The sequence below is a fragment of the Gadus morhua genome, chromosome 4 (genome assembly GCF_902167405.1).
Source record: "Gadus morhua chromosome 4, gadMor3.0, whole genome shotgun sequence".
Classification (NCBI taxonomy): domain Eukaryota; kingdom Metazoa; phylum Chordata; class Actinopteri; order Gadiformes; family Gadidae; genus Gadus; species Gadus morhua.
The window spans coordinates 2,793,458-2,818,068 of record NC_044051.1 but is presented as its reverse complement, the minus strand read 5'-3'; the positions used below and the strand labels follow the sequence as shown (position 1 = coordinate 2,818,068).

Sequence of the window (24,611 nt, the reverse complement as noted above, 5' to 3'; positions counted from 1 at the left end):
AACACTGGCCTGGGAACGCCCCGGGATCCCCCCGTCAGAGCTGGTCAATGTGGCCCGGGAAAGGGAAGTCTGGAGCCCCCTGCTTGAGCTGCTCCCCCCGCGACCCGACCCCGGATAAACGGATGACGATGAGATGAGATGAGATCGTTATTTATATCCGAGATTATTTAATCTAACCCGATCTAAACTCTATCATGCACCCAAACACGGCGGCGTTTGGGTTTCCTACCTCGGACTCTAGCGCAGCCACAGGCGCGTTGAACCATTTTTGTGACACACAATGATCAAGCGTCAGGTTAGGCGCGTTACTCGCGTTATCCAACGCGAGTAACGCGGTTGGTGTGGCCGTACCATTAGTCGATTGATCCATGATGAATGCAACAATTGCCTCGCAACTGGCTGTTTATATCTAGCCGGTGCCATGTTTGGGTGTGTGTCTGTGCCGTAAAGCATTTTCGAAACTACAATCTGACTACATTTTCGAGGATACTTCCGCTGCGTCACATCCGGATTGTGTCGGTCCGAACAGATCAAGTTGCATATGCGCTTTTTCACTGGAGAGGCGACATGGGTAAATGACACACCCACCAATCGACCCAGAAATGGATGCAGAACCATCAGCATAACTCTCAACCTGCATACTTAATGTAATTTTGGCTAAAAAAGTTGCATAGTGGGCCTTTAACCTATTTGTGAAAATGCAATGCGGTCTGGACCCCTAAAAAGCATTCAAATAAGCCTGTATTGCATTTTCACAAATAGGGTAAAGGTTTCACAAAACTGAAACTATGTTTTACATAATGTATAGCCTCACTGTGATAATGTAGTCCAAATTTGAAGAGTCTAGGTGTAGTGGTTTTCAATCAGGACCGATTTGAAGATTCTAAGTGGTTTTCAAGCCGAATCGGATGCTGCGAATCGGATGCCAACTTCAGCGTCGTCACGATGTGGGTATTGTAGTCCAAACTGTCAGGGGTGTTTGATTTAAAAGTTCTTTATTGAAATACGAAATGAGAATTAACAGCTTTGGATATCACAAGGGCCTTGTCTTTATACATTTACATAGATAAATGTTCTCATGAATATGAAATATCATATGTAGGCTACATCATCTGTATATTTTTTAACAATGTCCTATTGAGAAACGCCATGCAATGGCGTGCGTTTCTCTATATGGACACTGGGTGGAGACATTTACTTTGATAAAAAACAGAAGGAAAAATATTAATCGATTACAATCAACAGAAATCAAAAGTAATGCAGTACTTAAACGAAAACTAAAGAAAGTTTTACCAGAAATATATCCAGAAAAAATACTGCAATTGATCAGTTTTGTCGAGTTTCATTTAGGCAATGATAGTTCAAATTAAATTCTTCTATTTTATTTTACAGACAATAATTGTGTGTGTCCCTTTGAATGGGCCACACACATTTTCCATTTTAGACTGCAGTCATCATTTTAACAAAGGATCCAAATCGTCTGGGATCAGAGAAGCGCTTTGGGTTAACTCTAGGGCCATATCCTTCAGGATCCGGTGGTCCGCCACCTGTAGCATAGTCCTGAGGTTGACCCAGAACACCTGCTGCTTTCGCTCATCCTTGGGCCACTCCAGGTACGTCTGCTGCATCAGCAATCTCCTCAGTTTCAAGAACTTCTTGGGCAGAGAGTTGGTCGGAATAGGCTCCAACAGGATGAAGACCAGGGAGTCTTGCTGGGCGTCCAGAGCTCTATGCTGGGCAAAGAAGAGTTCGTAGTTACACCATTCACTCTGCACAAAGTGGTTGGACAGCACAAACAGCGTCTTGTAGCTCGCCTCCACGCAGTTGATGATGTTGTCCACGATCCACTGGCCGGGCACAAAGTCTCGCTCGTGGATGCACAGGGAGAGTCCGGCCCCTTCCAGGGACGGCACCAGCTTGCTCTCCACCCAGGCGGAGTCTTGGTGGCTGTAGGAGATGAACGAGTGGTACCGAAACGTCGTGTTGTTCAGCAGGTTGGCCTGCTTCTGGCCTCTCCTCTTCACGCGGATCCACACCCACAGCATCTTGGTGTACCACACTCCGTCACAGGCGTAGAACGCAGAGCAAAGGGCCAGCACGATGAGCATCGTCACGGGCAACGCCACGGCAGCCTGAAGCCAGGCCTCACAGGACATCCTGCTGGTTCTGTACTCGGACATCGGCAGGTCAGCCACAGATGGGGGAGTGCTGCAGGTATAATCCATGGGCCAGTCGGGCAGCAAGGATTTGTTCAGAGCAGTCATGAACCAATAGGAGTCACAGGAGCAGACAAAGGGGTTGTCTCCAGCTTTGAGAGTCCTGAGACTTGGAAGACCCGCCAGAGACTCTCGGGAGACGGATGTAATATAATTCTGGTCTATGTATAGACTGACCAAGGTGGGGGATAGATCCGTAGGGATGACCTTAATGCTGTTGGAGCTCAGGAAAAGGTGTGTCAACATGGGAAATTGCAAAAGGTCTTCTTTTGTTAGGGCGGTGATGACTGTCTTTGACAGGTCAATTCGCTGTAAATACTGGGACAGGAAGGAAAATACTTTGTTGCCCAGGTTGTTGTTGCTCAGGCTCAGTGATGTGATGTGGATGGGCCAAAAGCACGGTTTATCCAAAAAAATGGAGTTGAAACTCAAGTCAAGAGATTCCAGGTACTTCATCTGGTGGGTCTGCTGAGCGATGAAGGAAAGGTCAACAAAGCGGTTTTTGCTCAGAGACAGGTGCCTTAGTTTGGGGAACACCGAAGTATGGGAGCATATAGACGGCCAGAAACCTGTTTCAGTCAGTACGTTGTTTGAAAGGTCCAGCGTTGCCAGGGACGGAAAGGAGGAGATAAGGTTGCATGGTACAGTGTTTATTTTTGAGCCTGATACCTTCAAATAGTCCATCTTGGAAAACATGTCCACACTAATTTCTATAATGGGGTATTTGTATTGGTAATGTTTAATGCTATCTAATATAAACGAACTTAAGACCATTGTGTGATTCAGAGTGGGGAACTTAAATCCATCAGGCGTATCTTCGCTGTAGGTTATGTTTGCAAATGTAATCATTCTAACATTCGAAAGAAAAACATTCTTTAAAAACATTACCATGAAACTGCTGTTAATCCAAGTGTTTACAATGGTTACATTTTTTACCAGTGGCATGGTTCTCAGGGTCCTGAAAGGGTCCCCGGTCACATTGCAGAGGTCAGGAAGTACGTTGACCAACTCTAAATCGGTTGTTTGCGTTTCGTTCACATCTTCCAGCAGGTTTTCAAATAAATCAAGGTTCTCACAAAAAGGCACTTTGAGGGTTATCTTCTGGAGGGATTTCATCTTTGCGAGAGAACCTCGATCGTACCGTTGCCACTCAACACCTCCTCCAATGATGAGATAATGCAATGAGCTATCCGAGAGGGAATCAAAATCATCTAAGTCCACTTGTAAAGCATTTACACTTCCCAAGTAAAGGACAGACAGATTTGCCAACGTCGCAAATGTGGCCGGTAATTGATAGCTGTCATATTGGTTGCCGGCCAAGTCCAGGATCTTCAGCAGTGGCAGCGATAGATCAGGGATGTTTTCTAACAAATTGTTAGATATGTTCAGGAATTCCAGTTTTGGGGTATGAACGAATACGCCAGGATTTATCAGCCTCAGACCACAGCTGGTAGCCTTCAGGAAGCAGAGTTGTGAGAGTCTTTGGAAGGGAGCTACTTGCAGTTCCACTAGGGGGTTGTAAGAAATGTCCAAGAACTGCGTCTCATTATTCAGATCCAAAGGAACATTGGTAAGATTTTGACCGGAGAGGTTCTGAACTCGTCGTCTGGAAGTGACGCACGATGCATACCCTTGGTCCTCCATCAGCTCAGCCAGGCAGAAGGTCCTCCAAGACAAGAGAGCTGTTGTCCATAATAGCAATAATACTTGCACACTGTAAATTATAAAAAGAAGTCGGTGAACAGTTAATAATTATTGTATCAGAATACTTAACAAATGAACTTTGTATTAATATTTGCACCCCCAAATAGCATTGGAAACCCGTGTAAATAATTTCCTCATTTCCTCCATCATTTCCTCAGCTTACCTTTTTATGGCCATATCTCATAGATCAGAAAACCATACAAGAAACAGCTACAAAGTCTTTCGTTGGTGCTATGGGAAGGAACGGATTCATATCTACCGTTTTATAACGAGGTGTGACAATTAATTGCCATCAGCTTATTTCCTTTTTTCTTTTGTGAACATTGATCAATTCCTCTTTAGCTGAAAATTAATTTCTGCTTTCCTTTGTATTTGGATTTAGTATGCATGTGTTGAAGCCTATTTAGAAATGTTTTATCTGATAGACCTTAATGCATCAGCTGGTTTGCTTAAGACGTTTAAATCGTTGAAAGTCAAACTACAGTTGAGTGGCAGTCTGTTATTTCTTTCCAGGAGAATCCCAGGACCTGTCCTCCTTTACTTTTGAGCATTTCATGTTACCCACGCAATGTGGGTATTGTAGACCAAACCGTCAGGCCCGAAGACACTGTCTGATTTAATAGTTCTTTATTGAAATGCAAAATGATAATTAACAGCTTCAGATATCGCAAAGGCTTTCTTTATACACACATTTACATAGATACATGTTTTAATAAACTTCATATGTAGGCTACATCGTCGGTAAATGTTTTAACAATATCCTATTGAACCACACAATGCAATGGCGTGCATTTCTCTATTTGGACCCTGGCTCGAGACGTTTACATTAATAACAAACATACAAATGAAAAATATTAATCGAATACAATCAAAAGCAATCAAAAGTAAATCAGTACTTAACTAAACAGGAAGTAACGTTTACCAGAAATATATACTGTAAAAAATAGTGTAATTAATCAGTTTTGTCGAGTTTCATTTAGGCAATCTGGCAATCAATAAATAAAATATTTATCTTTGAAAGGGACACAGAAAATTTTCATTTTAGACTGCAGTCATCATTTTAACAAAGGAACCAAATGGTCTGGGATCAGAGAAGTGCTTTGGGTTAACTCTAGGGCCATATCCTTCAGGATCCGGTGGTCCGCCACCTGTAGCATAGACCTGAGGTTGACCCAGAACACCTGCTGCTTTCGCTCATCCATGGGCCACTCCAGGTACGTCTGCTGCATCAGCAATCTCCTCAGTTTCAAAAACTTCTTGGGCAGAGAGTTGGTCGGAATAGGCTCCAACAGGATGAAGACCAGGGAGTCTTGCTGGGCGTCAATAGCTCTATGCTGGGCAAAGAAGAGTTCGTAGTTACACCATTCACTCTGCACAAAGTGGTTGGACAGCACAAACAGTGTCTTGTAGCTCGCCTCCACGCAGTTGACTGCAATTCAAGACTAAATTATGCGTAACATTGAATAATAACCTAAAAACACACTATAAATCTTTGGTGTGTGTGTATATACATATATAATCTATTGTATTGGCTCATGTGTATATAGGGCATGTTTAATTCAGAATGTAACAGCTTCATTATGAATACATTTGAACTGGGTAAATCATAGGGTGTGTGTTTGGGTGTGTTTGTGTTTGTTGTGGTAACGGACCTCCCGAAACAGGACACAACTTTGCTGGGCGAAAGCCAAAAAGGCATGTTTAATCCAAAATCAAACAAACTCTCATACTTTAAATAATATAACAACGAAAAAACCTGGGAGGAATCGACGGTCCTGCCCCCCGTGGGCGGAGTCCCGTCCCCCACGAGGACCGGTCTCCCCGTACAGGAGCTCCAGGGCTGGGAGAGCCCCGAACGAGTGGAGAGGCAGGCTATTGCAGCCCTTCTTCTCCACCTGTTCCTCAGGTGCTCTGCATGTCCTTAATTGGCCAAAGAGAGAGAGAGAGAGAGAGAGAGAGAGAGAGAGAGAGAGAGAGAGAGAGAGAGAGAGAGAGAGAGAGAGAGAGAGAGAGAGAGAGAGAGAGAGAGAGAGAGAGAGAGAGAGAGAGAGAGAGAGAGAGAGAGAGAGAGATTTTTATGCGGTATGTGAGCTTGTTTATTAATCTCTTTATGGTTGTTTTTTTTCTGGTTGTGTTTTTTTTGTGTGTGTGTGTTTGTCTGGATTCCAACGTTGTCAGCTTTTTCAGACAAACACTACAGCCCACTTCCCCCAATTTCATTGCGGAACAGTCATAGATTTGGAATAACCATGACCACTTGCATGATGAAATGGTTTCAATTGGGAACGCTGTAAAAAATTGTGTGGCTCATTTATCACAGTCTCGTGATTCCATGTCACAATAACGGGCATGCTCCAATCCGGATGTGTTTCACATACGGCTACCCGCCGTGAGGGAACTGAACGGTTGCTACGCGATGGAGTGTCATCTGATTGGTCCTTGAAGCTGGACAATAAGAGGAACTGTAGTTGGTCTGCCCGGAATGAAGCAGGACTGTTTCTCACTATGAGATACATAGAAGACTGTTAAGGGCCCCCAAGCCAATAGGGGTCCCAACTTTAATAATAAACAAATATGTATGTTAATCAGAATCAGAATCAGAAAACTTTATTGATCCCCGGGGGGAAATTGTTACGTTCCAGGTGCTAGGTGCAAATAGAAATTACAAGCATCATTATTCTTTGCGTATATTGTTTAGGAATTTTGGTTCTGGGATTAATCTCAAAATGTGGCAAATCTGCATAAAGTCCCCCCTGGAAAAATGGAGACTAATCTAATAAAATGTAGCCTTTTTGCTCTTATGTGCTCCTAATACATGATATGCATATTAGGCAGCCATGCAGACAAAGAGGAACATAATTACCCCTTTAAAGGTGTACAGTGGAAGGTGTACAAACAAGGAAAAATACAAGGAACCTTTTGGCAGGGAGTCAACGCTCCAATAGGCACCATTACTTGATTTGAAAAGGGACAACTTCCTCAATGATTTTACTTTATGAAGGGTAGATTTGATATTGGTCTGTAGTTGTTAATAATAGAGGCATCTAGGCTCCGCTTTTTTAAAAGGGGTTTAATAACTGCAGTTTTCAAAGTTTTTGGGAAATTGCCTGACTGCAGAGAGTTGTTAACTATCTGCAATATGTCTACTGCTAGGCAGTCGAAAACATTCTTAAAGAGGTTGGTAGGTAAAGTATCAAGGCATCAGGTGGATGGCTTTAGTTGTGTCACAGTTTCCACAAGAGTTTGAGAGTCTATAGCATTAAAGCATGCCATCCTTGCCACATTACTTTTGCCTGAACAGGATGGTAGTCCAACATTTTTGTGGAGATATTGTTGGCGTGTCTGATGCCTTCAATTTTATCAGTATAAAAAGCTGCAAACTCATTGCATTTCTGCGTAGAATGGAGATCAGGTGGAATTTGTGTTGGGGGTTTGGTCAGTCTGTCAAGAGTTGCAAATAGGGTTTTTGCATTATTAGTGTTGGGTTTATTGATATTGGAGAAAAATGTTTCTCTAGCACTTTTTAAGTCTAAATTGTAGGCACGGAGGAGGCTCTCTTTATAGATATCATGGTGAATATAAAGGTTTTTTTTACGCCAGATGCGTTCAACCCTCCTGCATTATTTTTTCTGTACTGTTACAGAAGCAGCTTTTCTGCAGGGTGCCTTTTGCTTTCCAGAAATCGTTTTAACCTTATAAGGTGCAATGACATCTATGACTTCCAAATTTTCAAATTAAAGTTTTCTACAAGATCATCAGCAGAACATGGGTTGAGAGGTGGTAGCAAGGAGAGGGCCTTTTTAAAAAGTACATTAGAATCTTCATTGAAATACCTTTTTTTGACAGTATTTGATTTTGTCTGTATGTCGGGAATAAAAGATATGTTAAAGAAAACACGAAAGTGGTCTGACAAGGAAGGATCAGTCAAAGAGAGATCAGAAACATTGTGGCCCTTTGTGATAACCAGGTCTAGAGTGTGCCCCTTACAATGAGTAGCCTCTTTCACATGTTGAGACGGTTCAAATGTGTCAAAAATGGTAAAAAGTTTTTTTGCACACTTTTCATTCAAATCATCAGTATGAAAATTGAAGTCACCAGTTATAACTAGACAGTCAAATTCTGTTGAGATGCTAGACAACAATTACGTGAAGTCATCGAAAAAATTTGCAGAGTATGTGGGTGGCCAGTAAATAATTAATAGGAGATCTCTGGGGGAGCATTTCAATACAGCACTAAGGTATTCGAATGTTGGAAAATCACCAAATCACATCTGTTTCCCCTGAAATACATTTTTAAATACGAAACAATAATAAATAAAGAAGACAAAGATTGTTGCTGAATTTGCCAAAATTTGGCTTGAACCATTGCCATCCACACTGATGGTCACACTCTGAGGAGGTTCCATCGAGTCCTACAACACAGGTCAATAATTATTAGCTTTGAATATAGCTGTTTCATTTCTTAAGATACTCGACAAAGAAGCACTGTGAGCAATGATAAATGAATCAGAATCAGGAGTTCTATAGACGCAGACACTTAAAAGCGTTATTATTATTATTATTCACTTTTTTATTGATATGTCTTATTTGTTTATTTGGACTAATCTAGACTCATCTGATCCAATCTTATGTAATCTGATGAGTCAAATAAATATATATTTGAATCTTATCTTATTCTATCTTATCCAATTTAATGTAATCTAGTCTAAATTCCAGGGAATTCTAAGGAAGTTCTAGCACAAACAATCTCATGTCTAAGGAAAGGTCTTTTAACATTTGAAAGAAATAGATTAAGTTTATTCATGATGTAAATACATGAAGTTCAAATGAGAAATACATTATAATATTCGACATTATACAATACATTTACTGTATATTGATATTGCTTTACTATGTATAATGTTGTTGAATCACTGAGTCATCATCTTTCGCAATTTTTTCATGTCCTTTAATCCTTAACCAATAGCTTTTGCGATTGTTTCTTATCCATCAACCTCATTAAATAGCATTAAAAGGAATGCACAAATCTGGGAATTTCTAAAAAGTTTCTTTGCAGCCCAACTTAAGATGAATTGCTCAATGTTAACAAAGGAAAAGGGAAATGAGCCAAAAGGTTGTTTTTGGCACATTTAAAAAAGGGAAGATATAAATTCACTCCCTCCCAAAGCACCAACCTGAGACATTGGAGCTGTTTTGTGTATGCTTCTGGGATCTAGGAGATATGGCCATAAAAAGGTAAAAGTACTTTTTTAACCATGATGAAATATGGTGGTGCAAATATTAATCCAAAGTTAATTTGTTAAGTATTCTGCTACAATGATGATTGACAGTTCACTCATTTCTTTTTTATATTTACAGTGTGCAAGTAGCACTGCTATTATGGACAACAGCTCTCTTGTCTTGGAGGACCTTCTGCCTGGCCGAGCTGATGGAGGACCAAGGGTATGCACTATGCGTCACTTCCAAGCGACAAGTTCAGAACCTCTCCGGTCAGAATCGTACCAATGTTCCTTTGGATCTGAATAATGAGACGCAGTACCTGGACATTTCTCACAACCCCCTGGTGAAACTGCAAGCAGCCCCCTTCCAAAGACTCTCACAACTCTGCTTCCTGAAGGCTACCAGCTGTGGTCTGAGGCTGATATATCCTGGTTTATTCGTTCATACCCCAAAACTGAAATTCCTGAACATATCTAACAATTTGTTAGATTACATCCCTGATCTGTCACTGCCACTGCTTAAGATCCTGGACTTGGCCGGCAACCAATATGGCAGCTATCAATTACCGGCCACTTTTGAGGGTTTGGCAAATCTGTCTGCCCTTTACTTGGGAAGTGAAAATGCTTTACAAGTGGACTTCAATGATTTAGATTCCCTCTCGGATAGCTCATTGCAGCATCTCATCCTTGGAGGAGGTGTTGAGTGGCAACGGTATGATCGTGGTTCTCTTGCGAAGATGAAATCCCTCCAGAAGATAACCCTCAAAGTGCCTTTTTGTGAGAACCTTGATTTATTTGAAAACCTGCTGGAAGATGTGAACGAAACGCAAACAACCGATTTGGAGTTGGTCAACGTATTTCCTGACCTCTGCAATGTGACCGGGGACCCTTTCAGGAACCTGAGAACCATGCCACTCGTAAAAAATTTGACCATTTTAAACACTTGGATTAACAGCAGTTTCATGATGATATTTTTAAAGAATGTTTTTCTTTCCAATGTTGTGACGATTACATTTGCAAACATAACCTACAACGAAGATACACCTGAAGGATTTAAGTTCCCTACTCTGAATCACACAATGGTCATAAGTTCGATTATATTTGATAGCGTTAACCATTACCAATACAGATACCCCACGTTCGAAATGAGTGTGGACATATATTCCAAGTTGGAGTTTGTGAAGTTCTCAGGCACAGGAATGAACATTGTACCTTGCAACGTTATGTCCTCCTTGCCGTCCCTGGAAACCCTGGACCTCTCAAACAACCTACTCTCTGACACAGGGTTCTGGTGGCCTGGGTGCTCCTATACCTCGGTGTTCCCCAAACTAAGGCATCTCTCTTTGAGCAAAAACCGCTTTGTTGACCTTTCCTTCATCTCTCAGCAGACCCACCAGATGAAGTACCTGGAATCTCTTGACTTGAGTTTCAACTCCATTTTTTTGGATAAGCCGTGCTTTTGGCCCATCCACATCACATCACTGAGCCTGAGCAACAACAACCTGGGCAACAAAGTATTTTCCTTCCTGTCCCAGTATTTACAGCAAATTGACCTGTCAAAGACAGGCATCACAGCCCTAACACAAGAAGACCTTTTGCAATTTCCCATGTTGACACATCTTTTCCTGAGCTCCAACAGCATTAAGGTCATCCCTACGGATCTATCCCCCACCTTGGTCAGTCTGTACATAGATCAGAATTCTATTACATCCGTCTCCCGGGAGTCTCTGGCGGGTCTTCCAAGTCTCAGGACTCTCAAAGCTGGAGACAACCCATTTGTCTGCTCCTGTGACTCCTATTGGTTCATGACTGCTCTGAACAAATCCTTGCTGCCCGACTGGCCCATGGATTATACCTGCAGCACTCCCCCATCTGTGGCTGACCTGCCGATGTCCGAGTACAGAACCAGCAGGATGTCCTGTGAGGCCTGGCTTCAGGCTGCCGTGGCGTTGCCCGTGACGATGCTCATCGTGCTGGCCCTTTGCTCTGCGTTCTACGCCTGTGACGGAGTGTGGTACACCAAGATGCTGTGGATGTGGATCCGCGTGAAGAGGAGAGGCCAGAAGCAGGCCAACCTGCTGAACAACACGACGTTTCGGTACCACTCGTTCATCTCCTACAGCCACCAAGACTCCGCCTGGGTGGAGAGCAAGCTGGTGCCGTCCCTGGAAGAGGCCGGACTCTCCCTGTGCATCCACGAGCGAGACTTTGTGCCCGGCCAGTGGATCGTGGATAACATCATCAACTGCGTTGAGGCGAGCTACAAGACACTGTTTGTGCTGTCCAACCACTTTGTGCAGAGTGAATGGTGTAACTACGAACTCTTCTTTGCCCAGCATAGAGCTATTGACGCCCAGCAAGACTCCCTGGTCTTCATCCTGTTGGAGCCTATTCCGACCAACTCTCTGCCCAAGAAGTTCTTGAAACTGAGGAGATTGCTGATGCAGCAGACGTACCTGGAGTGGCCCATGGATGAGCGAAAGCAGCAGGTGTTCTGGGTCAACCTCAGGTCTATGCTACAGGTGGCGGACCACCGGATCCTGAAGGATATGGCCCTAGAGTTAGCCCAAAGCGCTTCTCTGATCCCACACGATTTGGTTCCTTTGTTAAAATGATGACTGCAGTCTAAAATGAAAAATGTGTGTGTTGCATTCAAAGATAAATATTTTTTTCATTTTAACTTTGATTGCCTAAATGAAAGTCAACAAAACTGATCAATTAAAGTGTTTTTTCTGTATATATTTCTGGTAAAACGTACTTTCGTTTAGTTTAAGTACTGCTTTACTTTTTGATTTCTTTGATTGTATTCTCAACCCAGTGTCCAGATAGAGAAATGCACGCCATCGCATTGCGTGGTCAAAAGGATATTGTTAAAAAATATAAAGATGATGTAGCCTACATATGAAGTTTATCAAAACATGTATCTATGTAAATGTGTGTATAAAGACACGGCTTTTGTGATATCCGAAGCTGTTAATTCTCATTTCACATTTCAATAAAGAACTATTGAATCAAACAGTGTCTTCGGCCCTGACCGTTTGGACTACACTACCCACATCGCGTGGGTAACAGCAAAGTCTCAGAGCTTGGTGTCTTAAATCTTTTGTGGACTTTTGTCAACAGCACCTGCCTTTCTCTACGTGCTGTATCACAGAAAGAAAATTAATGTCGGGTCGCCATGGTTGTTGTATAGGCCATAGAGGGGGGTTTGGTTTAATTTAATATTGCATAGTTTCCAATAACACCCCCGCTCAGCCCCTAGTGGCTTACGCGTGACTTTGACGAGTTTGTCTCTAACCTCGTAGGAGTAGTAGCAGGATTTGATACATTTCAATAAAATAAAATACATAAAGTTGATTGTATCCGGCCCTTTACATTCAAGCTAACATATATTAAGTTTCGATATTCAAAATGTAAAAAATTATATGTTAAAAAAAAGAAATCATATACATTCAGAATAATCTGGCGGGCCAGATATTATGTCTGGCGGGCCAGTCATGGTCCGCGGGCCGCCAGTTGCCGACCCCTGGGCCCCGTTTCCCGATAACGATGGATCCACGCTCGTACGATTATTCTCACGATGGATCTTGCGAAACATCGTCAATTTCTTTGGAGCGTTCCCCGAAACTCCTCTTAACATGAACGAGCGTGCACTGCACAACGTTCGTAGGATTGTAACTGTCCACTGGCACGTTGCTGAAATGGGCTCTGTAGGAGGAGGAGGAAAAATAGCTTGTTTAACAACTAGCCTACATTTATCTTAATGTGCCGACTTTATCCGATTCCGCATAAGGTTTAATTGATTGGTGCGCACTCTCTAGTCTAGAATATTTGTAGACATTAAAAATGCAACGTTCCCTTCATTCATTATCATTCGAACGCAGAGGCTGGGCATTGACACACGGCTATTGCTGACCCGATTATTAGATTTCTAGCTTGGTCTAGAGATCCTGCCCATATTGTCTGGCAGGATGATGTATAGGCCTTTTTACACTGCCAAGCTGGTTCAGTCGCAGCTTGGCATGCCCGGCGAGTTCATCTTCTTATCTCAAGTTTCCAGTGTCAAGCGGAGGAGTTAAAGTCCACCGTTCGTCATGGCGCAGACTTTCTTGGTTCACTGGAGAAGGCGGGGCTGCGCACGGAGTCTAGACCTCTGCAGAATAATTTGAATACTCCCGAATGTTTTTTTTTTTTATGAATGAAGACACCCGCATGCAATAATGAGTTCACGTCTGCAATGTTGGGAAAGTTCACTTTCTACGTGCACTAGTTCAATATTCAGTTCACAAATTTTAAAGTGAACTAGTTCAGTTAAACGTTCATAATTGAAAATATTGACCTAAGTTCACAGTTCCAAAAAATGAACTAGTTCATAGTTCTTTTTTTCAATATGTTGCTGTGAGCTATTATTTTTTTCCGGTACTTTGAACATTGAGCCCCCTTTGTGGTTTGTCTAGAATGAAATAGAGTGGTTGAATCAAGTATCGTAGCGAAATACAGTTTCAATCTTGTTTTATTGCACATTTTGTGAATCCCATTGATTTCTGTTGGAAGACTCATTGCTCGTTGACCGGAAACGGAAAGGGGGGGTGTTTACGTTTAGTTGTAGTCTTTTCGCTCGGTTCTAGCCCTACTGTTGAGATGGAGAACCAAGTGAAAAGACTACAACCAAACGTAAACAGCCCCCCTTTCCGTGTCCGGCCAACAAGCAATGATTCTAGGAGGTATTCTAGTCTGCTGGGCTATGAGCTAGAGAGCTAACGTTATGGATTGTACATATATTTATATTTCGAAATTCGTCTCAGCCTTTATCCAACAGATACTCTAGGGTCTATAGCATATAACAGCATTGTCTGATTACAGTTTAATTCATTTTTCACAATTTAACAGCTCTCGTTTTGAAGAATAATAACTGCACCATTCTTTTCAATAGGAATCGCGACGCTCTATAAATTCAACATAAAGTGTGCATATTTATAATTTGAAATTCGTCCCAGCCTTTATGCCACAGATACTATAGGGTCTATAGCATATAACCACGTTTTCTGATGGCTGACAACACCGTTACTGCAAATTAACCACACGGAGATAACCATGGCAACCGGTCAAAGAACACAGCATTCTGCGGGCGCATCCGCTGTGTTGATAAACAAATAACCCCCATATTGAACGAAGTTTAACCGAGTGAGCGTGGCATTCACAGACACCAGAATGAAAGAGTTCACAGTAACGTTCATCAGGCAGTAATACAGTACGTTCAGTTCACGTTCGCCCAAAATATGAACGAGTTCATGAACTATCGTTCAATGAACGCGTTCAGGCACAACACTGCACGTCTAGGTGTAGACTACAAACGCGATTAACTACGGTCAGGGATGCTCGTTACTGTCTAGACATGGTCCAATAAATAGTAACCTTCATCACAGCCTCACCGAAGCGCCTACATTTCTTAATGCAAACAATAGCAAAAAAATAAACGCCTGCAGAAATTCTCAGACAATTCTCTCATTCTCTTCTGTCATTGATCAGTATGAGGACATTTAACCACGATGGTTGAGTTTAAATCAGAGGGAGACAGCAAGCGCAGCTCGAAAGTGACCTCCCACACAAGAGCAATGGAATCATTTGATTTTATTATGCCTTGTGATGTGGCGTTTGATCGGTACATTTTGGCTGCGCATGTATTTTTGGAATTTTTAATTGCTGCAATAAATTATGTTGTTGTTGACTTCTCACATGTCTCTGTCTTTGCTGTTTAAATCCAACAGTAGTCTATGATTAATATATAGGCGGTAACCACTGTTTTTGGGGTATTGCGAAATTGCGCCAGCTGGACATTCAGTGGTATTGGATGTGTTTGAAAGGAGGCATGTTATGGTGTTTTCCCAACAAGTAAACAGGCCTATATGAGTTCCAGAAAACATATTTTTGTAGCTGTTTGCTTGAAATAGCTTTTAGGGAAAAGAATCTCGCCTACTGCTATTCCCCTATTTCAATCCCTTCAGAATGCGCTGTTTCTGGTGTCTGTAGCTTTAATGCAAATTAGCTGCTGCCCATTGACCAATGAGCTGTCAGAGTGAACCACAGCATGGAGGAGAAGTGATTGTTGCCATTTGCGGACTCCTGGAGCTCAATATAATATAATATAATATAATATAATATAATAATAATGATAATAATAATATTAATAATATTAGATAATATATAGGTATTTGTATAATATTATATCTAATATCACGGCCAGAAGCTGTGTGCACCTCGGATGATATTATGAATCATAAAGACTGCGTCTGACGTCTCTAGTGCTTCCACAACAAGGCACGGCTGTCACGATTCACTGCTGCTTTGGATATTACATTGGTGTTGTATATTCAATCCTACATATGTCAACAACAAACAACAAAAAAGCCCGAAACCTCTAATTAACTGCAATTCAAGAATAAATCATACGTAACATTGAATAATAATAAACTAAAAACACCATAAATCTCTATATAGTGTGTGTGTGTGTGTATATATATATATATAATCTATTGTATTGGCTCATATGTGGCATTTTTTTTTGATTTCCAGCCTACATTCAGAATGTAACAGCCTTATGATGAATACATTTGAACTGGGTAAATCATAGGGTGTGTGTTTGGGTGTGTTTGTGTGTGTGTGTGTGTGTGTGTGTGTGTGTGTGTGTGTGTGTGTGTGTGTGTGTGTGTGTGTGTGTGTGTGTGTGTGTGTGTGTGTGAGCATGTTTATACATCTCTTTGTGGTTGTTTTTTTTGTGTTTGTGTTTTTTGTGTGTGTTTGATTGTGTGTTTGTTTGTCTGAATTCCATCTTTACACACTAAACACTACAGCCCACTTCCCCCAATTTCATTGCGGAACAGTCACAGATTTGGAATTACCATGACCACTTTTCATCACTTTCACTATGATGAAATGTTTTCAATTGTTTCAATGGGGAACGCGGTTAAAAAGTTTGTGGCTCATTTATCACAGTGTCTCGTGATTCCATGTCACAATAATGGGCATGCTCCAATCCTGATGCGTTTCACATAGCAACTGAACGGTTGCTAGGCGATGGAGTGTCATCTGATTGGTCCTTGAGGCTGGGCAATAAGAGGAACCAAAGTTGGTCTGCCCGGAATGAAGCAGGACTGTTTCTCACTATGAGATACATAGAAGACTGTTAAGGGCCCCCAAGCCAACAGGGGTCCCAACTTTAATAATAAACAAATATGTATGTTAATCAGAATCAGAATCAGAATTAGAAAACTTTATTGATCCCCGGGGGGAAAATGATTTGTTCCAGGTGCTTTGTGCAAAGAGAAATTACAAGCATCATTATTCTTTGCGTATATTGTTTAGGAATTGTCCCCCCTGGATCTATACCATTTGGAATCAGAGGTGTTTTTTTAACCTCTTTTTAGTTCTCATAATTGCTGCAGAAGTCCTAAACTTTCACAATTGTCGCTCACAGATTCACTTCCTGTTAAATCTCTAATCATCAGGTGAGACTAATCTAATAAAATAAAGCCTTTCTGCTTTTATGTGTTCCCAATACATGATATGCATATTAGGCAGCCATGCAGACAAAGGGGAACATATTACCCCTTTAAAGGTGTACAGTGGAAGTTGTACAAACAAGGAAGAAAGCAAGGAACCATTTTGGCAGGGAGTCAACGCTCCAATAGGCACCATTACTTTATTTGAATGACAAGCGAGAGACAGACATCTGATGTTTGCGTCATAGTGTTTCTAGCCAAATGCTAATTTAAGACCCATGTCCCTAGTGGGGCTTTTGGTTAAAAATAATAATACAGATGAACGTAATTAAAAAGTAAGAAAATGGAAATTAAATAAAATGGAAAATCAAAGAAGACAATGTATGCAAGCATGATTGTTGTTGAATTTGACAAAATTTAGCCTGAACCATTGCCATCCACACTGAAGGTCACACTGTGAGGAGGTTCCATCGAGTCCTACAACACAGGTCAATAATTATTAGCTTTGAATGTAGCCGATTCATTTCTTAAGATACTCGACAAAGAAGCACTGTGAGCAATGATAAATGAATCTATAGCCGCAGACACTTAAAAGTGTTATTATTATTTCACTTTTTTATTGATGCGTCTTATTTGTTTATTTGGACTCATCTAGACTCATCTTATCCAATCTTATGTCATCTGATGATTCAAATAAAAATGTATTTGAATCTTATCTTACTCTATCTTATCCAATTTAATGTTATCTATTCTAAATTCTCGTGAATTCTAAGGAAGTTCTAGCATACTCTCCAAAAAATCTCATGTCTAAGGAAAGGTCTGTTAACATTTGACAGAAATAGATTAAAGGTCCCATGGCATGCTACGTTATGGATGCTTTAATATAGATATTAGCGGGGCCCTAACACAGTAATTGAAGACGTTCCCGAAATTCAGCCGTGGTGTAGAATAACAGCCACTACGAGCCAGTCGCACATTGAGCTTTCCCCAAACGAGCCGTTTCGGTGTCTGTAGCTTTAATGCAAATGAGGAGGAGAGAGGTAGGTCAAGGAGGATGGTGGGGGTGTGGCCCTGAGCAGCTTGCTGCCACAGTACAATGCGCCCTGTTTACAGTGGATGTATCGCATACCGAGGCGCACACAGCCTTTGGCCCTGTTCTGTAAATATTCTAGAACACGCAGGAGTCCTGGAGCTCTATATCTAAATATTATCATATTATAAATAGATATCTATATCATATCCTACATACTATCACGGCCAAAAGCTGTAACGGCCTCCAGACGATATTATGAATCTCAAACGACTGCGTCGGGTTCTGCGACGTCTCCGGTTCTTCCACGTCAACATCAATCTGAAGTAGACTGACCCACGACATGGAGGAGAAAGGGATTGTTGCCCGAGATTGTTGACTGCGATTGTCTCCCGCCGAAGCCTAGCTGCCGAGGGACCACCGCCTCGGCAGCAGGCAGCGCTTAGGCACCACCTCGGCGCTGCCCGCTGCCTGCTGCAGGAGGCGGTGGGCAGCGGGAAGCGGGGATCAAGAGGGAGACAATCACGGACAACAATCCCTTTCTCCTCCATGTCGTGGTTCATGTACCTCAGGGAGTCAAAGCCAAAGTTCCTTTCCCCCAATTCCTTCTCAACCATGGCTGAGATAACCCGAACTACAGTCTTGTTGTGGAAATACCAGAGACGTCAAAGAACCGACGTGGTATGCGCCATGACACCAACAGCAGAACGGTTATCCAAATAACAAAGTGTGCAACATTTGCCTTACAGTGTGTGTAATCACAAACACACACACACACACATGTGGCGCTCGCACGGTCGTAGCTCATTGTCTCATTGGCGGGCCAAATTCTCAGGGCAGGCCAGGCAGAGAAAGGGGAGGAGATTGTCTCCTTATGACGACATATGGGGCCACATTCCAAATCAGCAAGCCTGAGCTTCCATTTTTTCTAAGGCGGGCAGGATACCTTGTGCTCGTTTTACACCAAATGCAAGTTTTAGCCACTGGGGGACCATAGGCAGGCTAGGGGAACTCATATTAATGTTAGAAAACCTCATAAAGCGAGATTTTCATGCCATGGGACCTTGGGGACATATATTCCAAGTTGGAGTTTTTGAAGTTCTCAGGCACAGGAATGAACATTGTACCTTGCAACGTTATGTCCTCCTTGCCGTCCCTGGAAACCCTGGACCTCTCAAACAACCTACTCTCTGACACAGGGTTCTGGTGGCCTGGGTGCTCCTATACCTCGGTGTTCCCAAACCTAAGGCACCTGTCTTTGAGCGAAAATCGCTTTGTTGACCTTTCCTTCATCGCTCAGCAGACCCACCAGATGAAGTACCTGGAATCTCGTGACTTGAGTTTCAACTCCATTGTTTTGGATAAGCCGTGCTTTTGGCCCATCCACATCACATCACTGAGCCTGAGCAACAACAACCTAGGCAACAAAGTATTTTCCTTCCTGTCCCAGTACTTACAGCGAATTGACCTGTCAAAGACAAGCATCACCGCCCTAACAAAAGAAGAACTCTTGCGATTTCCAATGTTGACCCACCTTTTCTTGAGCTCAAACAGCATTAAGGTCATCCCTACAGATCTATCCCCACCTTGGTCAGTCTGTACATAGACCAGAATTCCATTACATCCGTCTCCCGGGAGTCTCTGGCGGGTCTTCCAAGTCTCAGGACTCTCAAAGCTGGAAACAACACATATGTCCGCTCCTGTGACTCCTATTGGTTCATGACTACTCTGAACAAATCCTTGCTGCCCGACTGGCCCTTGGATTATACCTGCAGCACTCCCCCATCTGTGGCTGACCTGCCGATGTCCGAGTACAGAACCAGCAGGATGTCCTGTGAGGCCTGGCTTCAGGCTGCCGTGGCGTTGCCCGTGACGATGCTCATCGTGCTGGCCCTTTGCTCTGCGTTCTACGCCTGTGACGGAGTGTGGTACACCAAGATGCTGTGGGTGTGGATCCGCGTGAAGAGGAGAGGCCAGAAGCAGGCCAACCTGCTGAACAACACAACGTTTCGGTACCACTCGTTCATCTCCTACAGCCACCAAGACTCCGCCTGGGTGGAGAGCAAGCTGGTGCCGTCCCTGGAAGGGGCTGGACTCTCCCTGTGCATCCACGAGCGAGACTTTGTGCCCAGCCAGTGGATCATGGACAACATCATCAACTGCGTGGAGGCGAGCTACAAGACGCTGTTTGTGCTGTCCAACCAATTTGTGCAGAGTGAATGGTGTAACTACGAACTCTTCTTTGCCCAGCATAGAGCTCTGGACGCCCAGCAAGACTCCCTGGTCTTCATCCTGTTGGAGCCTATTCCGACCAACTCTCTGCCCAAGAAGTTCTTGAAACGGAGGAGATTGCTGATGCAGCAGACGTACCTGGAGTGGCCCAAGGATGAGCGAAAGCAGCAGGTGTTCTGGGTCAACCTCAGGTCTATGCTACAGGTGGCGGACCACCGGATCCTGAAGGATATGGCCCTAGAGTTAACCCAAAGCGCTTCTCTGATCCCACACGATTTGGTTCCTTTGTTAAAATGATGACTGCAGTCCAAAATGAAAATTGTGTGTGGCCCATTCAAAGATAAATGTTTTTCATTTTAACTATGATTGCCTGAATGAAACTCGACAAAACTGATCAATTAAAGTGTTTTTTCTGCATATATTTCTGGTAAAACGTACTTTCGTTTAGTTTAAGTACTGCTTTACTTTTGATTTCTGTTGATTGTATTCGATTCATATTTTTCTTTTGTATGTTTGTTATTAAAGTAAATGTCTCACATTTACTTTGTTATCAAAGTAAATGTGCATTTACGCGATGGCGTAAATGCACGCCATCGCATTGCGTGGTCAAAAAGATATTGTTAAAAAATATACAGACGATGTAGCCTACATATGAAATTTATCAAAACATGTATCTATGTAAATGTGTGTATAAAGACACAGCCTTTGTTATATCCGAAGCTGTTAATTCTCATTTTACATTTAAATAAAGAACTATTAAATTAAACAGTGTCTTCGTCCCTGACAGTTTGGACTACAATACCCACATCGCGTGGGTAACGCCGATGGCTCAGAAGGAAAGGAGGACAGGTCCTGGGATTCTCCTTGAAAGAACTTACAGACAAACAATTAACTGTAGTTTGCCTTTCAATTATTTAATCATCTTAAGCAAGCAAGCTGATGCATTAAGGTCTATCAGATAAAACATTTTTAAATAGGCTTCAACGCATTCATACTAAAATCCATCACTTACTAAAGAGAAGACAAATCGGTATTACGAGAACAAACGGTTCGTATCAGCCATGTAACATGATATTTCTAAATACGTCTGATGTGCGCATTTCTCATGAAGCCACTATATTGGCTGACTAATTAACAACACTAGCCTAAACACGCCACTCTTCATACTTCCATTGCCCCAGGAGACACTTCTTGTATTCCAGATCTGTCTCCATGAAAATAACACTTTTTTCCGTTCTCTTTGCTCAGAGGCGACACAGAATCAACAAACTGGCTTGACCGAAATGGATTGGGTTGCAGTAATGATGTAAATACATGATGTTCAAATGATAAACATATAAGTTAAACTGAAATGATGCATATATTTACTGTATATTTATCTTGCTTTATTTTTTATAATTTCGGAGAATCACTGCTACTACATTATTTTCTTTGACTTTTTTGTTTTTTTTGATGTTCCCTTTAAACCTTATCCAATCTTTTTTGTATTTTATTCTAACCAAGCCTTCACCCTCAATAAATACAAAGCAATGCAGAAATGTACATGCTGCTGAAGAGGAATTGCTCAATGTTAACAAAAGAATAAGGAAATAAGCTGATAGCAATAAACTGTCATAGCTTGTTATAAAACGGTAGATGTGAATCCGTTCCTTCCCATAGCACCAACGAAAGACTTTGCAACTGTTTCTTGTATGGCTTTGGGATCTATGAGATATGGCCAGAAAAAGGTAAACGGTTTAATATTTGTTTTTCACTGTGATAAAAACGGCTATTTGGGGGTGCTAATATTAATACAAAGGTAATGTGTTAAATATTCCGATACAATAATGATTAACAGTTCACTGACTTTTTTTTAATGTTTGCAGTGTGCAAGTAGCACTGCTATTATGGACGACGACCGTCTTGTCTTGGGGGACCTTCTGCCTGGCCGAGCTAATAGACAACCAAGGGTATGCATCATGCGTCACTTCCAGACGACGAGTTCAGAACCTCTCCGGTCAGAATCTTACCAATGTTCCTTTGGATCTGAATAATGACATGCAGTACCTGGATCTTTCTCACAACCCCCTGGTGAAACTGCAGGCAGCTCCCTTCCAAAGACTCTCACAACTCTGCTTCCTGAAGGCTACCAGCTGTGGTCTGAGGCTGATATATCCTGGCTTATTCGTTCATACCCCGAAACTGAAATTCCTGAACATATCTCACAATTTGTTAGATTATATCCCTGATCTATCGCTGCCACTGCTAAAGATCCTTGACTTGGCCGGCAACCAATATGACAGCTATCAATTACCGGGCACATTTGAGGCGTTGGCAAATCTGTCTGCCCTTTACTTGGGAAGTGTAAATGCTTTACAAGTGGACTTCAATGATTTTGATTCCCTCTCGGATAGCTCATTGCATCATCTCATCCTTGGAGGAGGTGTTGAGTGGCAACGGTACGATCGTGGTTCTCTCGCAAAGATGAAATCCCTCCAGAGGATAACCCTCAAAGTGCCTTTTTGTGAGAACCTTGATTTATTTGAAAACCTGCTCGAAGATGTGAATGAAACGCAAACAACCGATTTAGAGTTGGTCAAGGTACTTCCTGACCTCTGCAATGTGACCGGGGACCCTTTTAGGAGCCTGAGAACCATGCCACTCATAAAAGATTTCACCATTGTAAACACTTGGATTAACAGCAGTTTCTTTGTGTTATTTTTGAAGAATGTTCTACTTTCCAATGTTCGAACACTTTCATTTTTAAACATAACCTACAATGAAGATACACCTGAAGGATTTAGGTTCCCCACTCTGAATCACACAATGGTCATAAGTTCGGTTATATTTGATGGAGTTAATCATTACCAATACAGATACCCCTCTATTGAAATTAGCGTGGACATATATTCCAGGATGGACTACTTGAAGTTCTCAGGAACAGGAATGAACATTGTACCTTGCAACATTATGTCCTCCTTGCCGTCCCTGGAAACCCTGGACCTCTCAAACAACCTACTCTCTGACAGAGGGTTCTGGTGGTCTGGGTGCTCCTATACCTCGGTGTTCCCCAAACTAAGGCACCTCTCTTTTAGCAATAACCGCTTTGTTGACCTTTCCTTCATCTCTCAGCAGACCCACCAGATGAAGTACCTGGAATCTCTAGACTTGAGTTACAACTCCATTGTTTTGGATAAGCCGTGCTTTTGGCCCATCCACATCACATCACTGAGCCTGAGCAACAACAACCTGGGCAACAAAGTATTTTCCTTCCTTTCCCAGTATTTACAGCGAATTGTCCTGTCAAAGACAGGCATCACCGCCCTAACACAAGAAGACCTTTTGCAATTTCCCATGTTGACCCACCTTTTCCTGAGCTCCAACAGCATTAAGGTCATCCCTGCGGATCTATCCCCCACCTTGGTCAGTCTGTACATAGATCAGAATTCTATTACATCCGTCTCCCGGGAGTCTCTGGCGGGTCTTCCAAGTCTCAGGACTCTCAAAGCTGGAGACAACCCCTTTGTCTGCTCCTGTGACTCCTATTGGTTCATGACTGCTCTGAACAAATCCTTGCTGCCCGACTGGCCCTTGGATTATACCTGCAGCACTCCCCCATCTGTGGCTGACCTGCCGATGTCCGAGTACAGAACCAGCAGGATGTCCTGTGAGGCCTGGCTTCAGGCTGCCGTGGCGTTGCCCGTGACGATGCTCATCGTGCTGGCCCTTTGCTCTGCTTTCTACGCCTGTGACGGAGTGTGGTACACCAAGATGCTGTGGGTGTGGATCCACGTGAAGAGGAGAGGCAAGAAGCAGGCCAACCTGCTGAACAACACAACGTTTCGGTACCACTCGTTCATCTCCTACAGCCACCAAGACTCCGCCTGGGTGGAGAGCAAGCTGGTGCCATCCCTGGAAGGGGCCGGACTCTCCCTGTGCATCCACGAGCGAGACTTTGTGCCCGGCCAGTGGATCGTGGACAACATCATCAACTGCGTGGAGGCGAGCTACAAAACGCTGTTTGTGCTGTCCAACCACTTTGTGCAGAGTGAATGGTGTAACTACGAACTCTTCTTTGCCCAGCATAGAGCTATTGACGCCCAGCAAGACTCCCTGGTCTTCATCCTGTTGGAGCCTATTCCGACCAACTCTCTGCCCAAGAAGTTCTTGAAACTTAGGAAATTGCTGATGCAGCAGACGTACCTGGAGTGGCCCAAGGATGAGCGAAAGCAGCAGGTGTTCTGGGTCAACCTCAGGACTATGCTACAGGGGGCGGACCACCGGATCCTGAAGGACATTGCCCTAGAGTTAACCCAAAGCGCTTCTCTGATCCCAGACGATTTGGTTCCTTTGTTAAAATGATGACTGCAGTCCAAAATGAAAATTGTGTGTGGCCCATTCAAAGATAAATGTTTTTCATTTTAACTATGATTGCCTGAATGAAACTCGACAAAACTGATCAATTAAAGTATTTTTTCCGTACATATTTCTGGTAAAACTTACTTTCTTTTTAGTTTAAGTACTGCATTACTTTTGATTTCTGTTGATTGTATTCATCAATATTTTTCTTTCCTATGTTTGTTACTAAAGTAAATGTCTCCACTCAGTGTCAATATAGAGAAATGCACGCCATTGCATCGCGCGGTGCAATAGGATATATTTAAAAAATATACAGACGACGTAGCCTACATATGAAATTTACGAAAACATCTATCTATGTAAATGTGTTTATA

General features: G+C 42.6%; 4 protein-coding genes across 4 annotated transcripts; 3 read left to right on the top strand and 1 right to left on the bottom strand.

The window, feature by feature from the left end:
* Positions 1-1,436: 1,436 nt before the first annotated feature.
* On the bottom strand, positions 1,437-3,944 carry LOC115541432 (toll-like receptor 2). Its single transcript, XM_030353162.1, has one exon. It carries the CDS (start codon positions 3,858-3,860, stop codon positions 1,455-1,457), a length of 2,406 nt encoding a protein of 801 aa, XP_030209022.1. The 5' UTR covers positions 3,861-3,944; the 3' UTR covers positions 1,437-1,454.
* Positions 3,945-9,031: 5,087 nt separating this feature from the next.
* Positions 9,032-11,832, top strand: LOC115541425 (toll-like receptor 2). Its single transcript, XM_030353154.1, has 2 exons — positions 9,032-9,154; positions 9,278-11,832. Exons 1-2 carry the CDS (start codon positions 9,141-9,143, stop codon positions 11,751-11,753), a joined length of 2,490 nt encoding a protein of 829 aa, XP_030209014.1. The 5' UTR covers positions 9,032-9,140; the 3' UTR covers positions 11,754-11,832.
* Positions 11,833-19,236: 7,404 nt separating this feature from the next.
* On the top strand, positions 19,237-20,350 carry LOC115541493 (toll-like receptor 6). The gene has a single exon (XM_030353240.1). The coding sequence runs from the start codon at positions 19,387-19,389 to the stop codon at positions 20,194-20,196; it is 810 nt and encodes a 269-aa protein (XP_030209100.1). The 5' UTR covers positions 19,237-19,386; the 3' UTR covers positions 20,197-20,350.
* Positions 20,351-21,750: 1,400 nt separating this feature from the next.
* LOC115542948 (toll-like receptor 2) lies at positions 21,751-24,611 on the top strand (the record flags this gene model as incomplete). The annotated part of the gene is made up of 1 exon (XM_030355461.1): positions 21,751-24,611. A coding segment is annotated over one exon (2,490 nt), but the record flags the coding sequence as incomplete, so codon positions are not given.

Coding starts and splice junctions, on each gene's coding strand:
- LOC115541432 (XM_030353162.1), bottom strand. CDS start 3,860: ATGGAGGACCAAGGGTATGCATCGTGCGTCACTTCCAGACGACGAGTT.
- LOC115541493 (XM_030353240.1), top strand. CDS start 19,387: ATGACTACTCTGAACAAATCCTTGCTGCCCGACTGGCCCTTGGATTAT.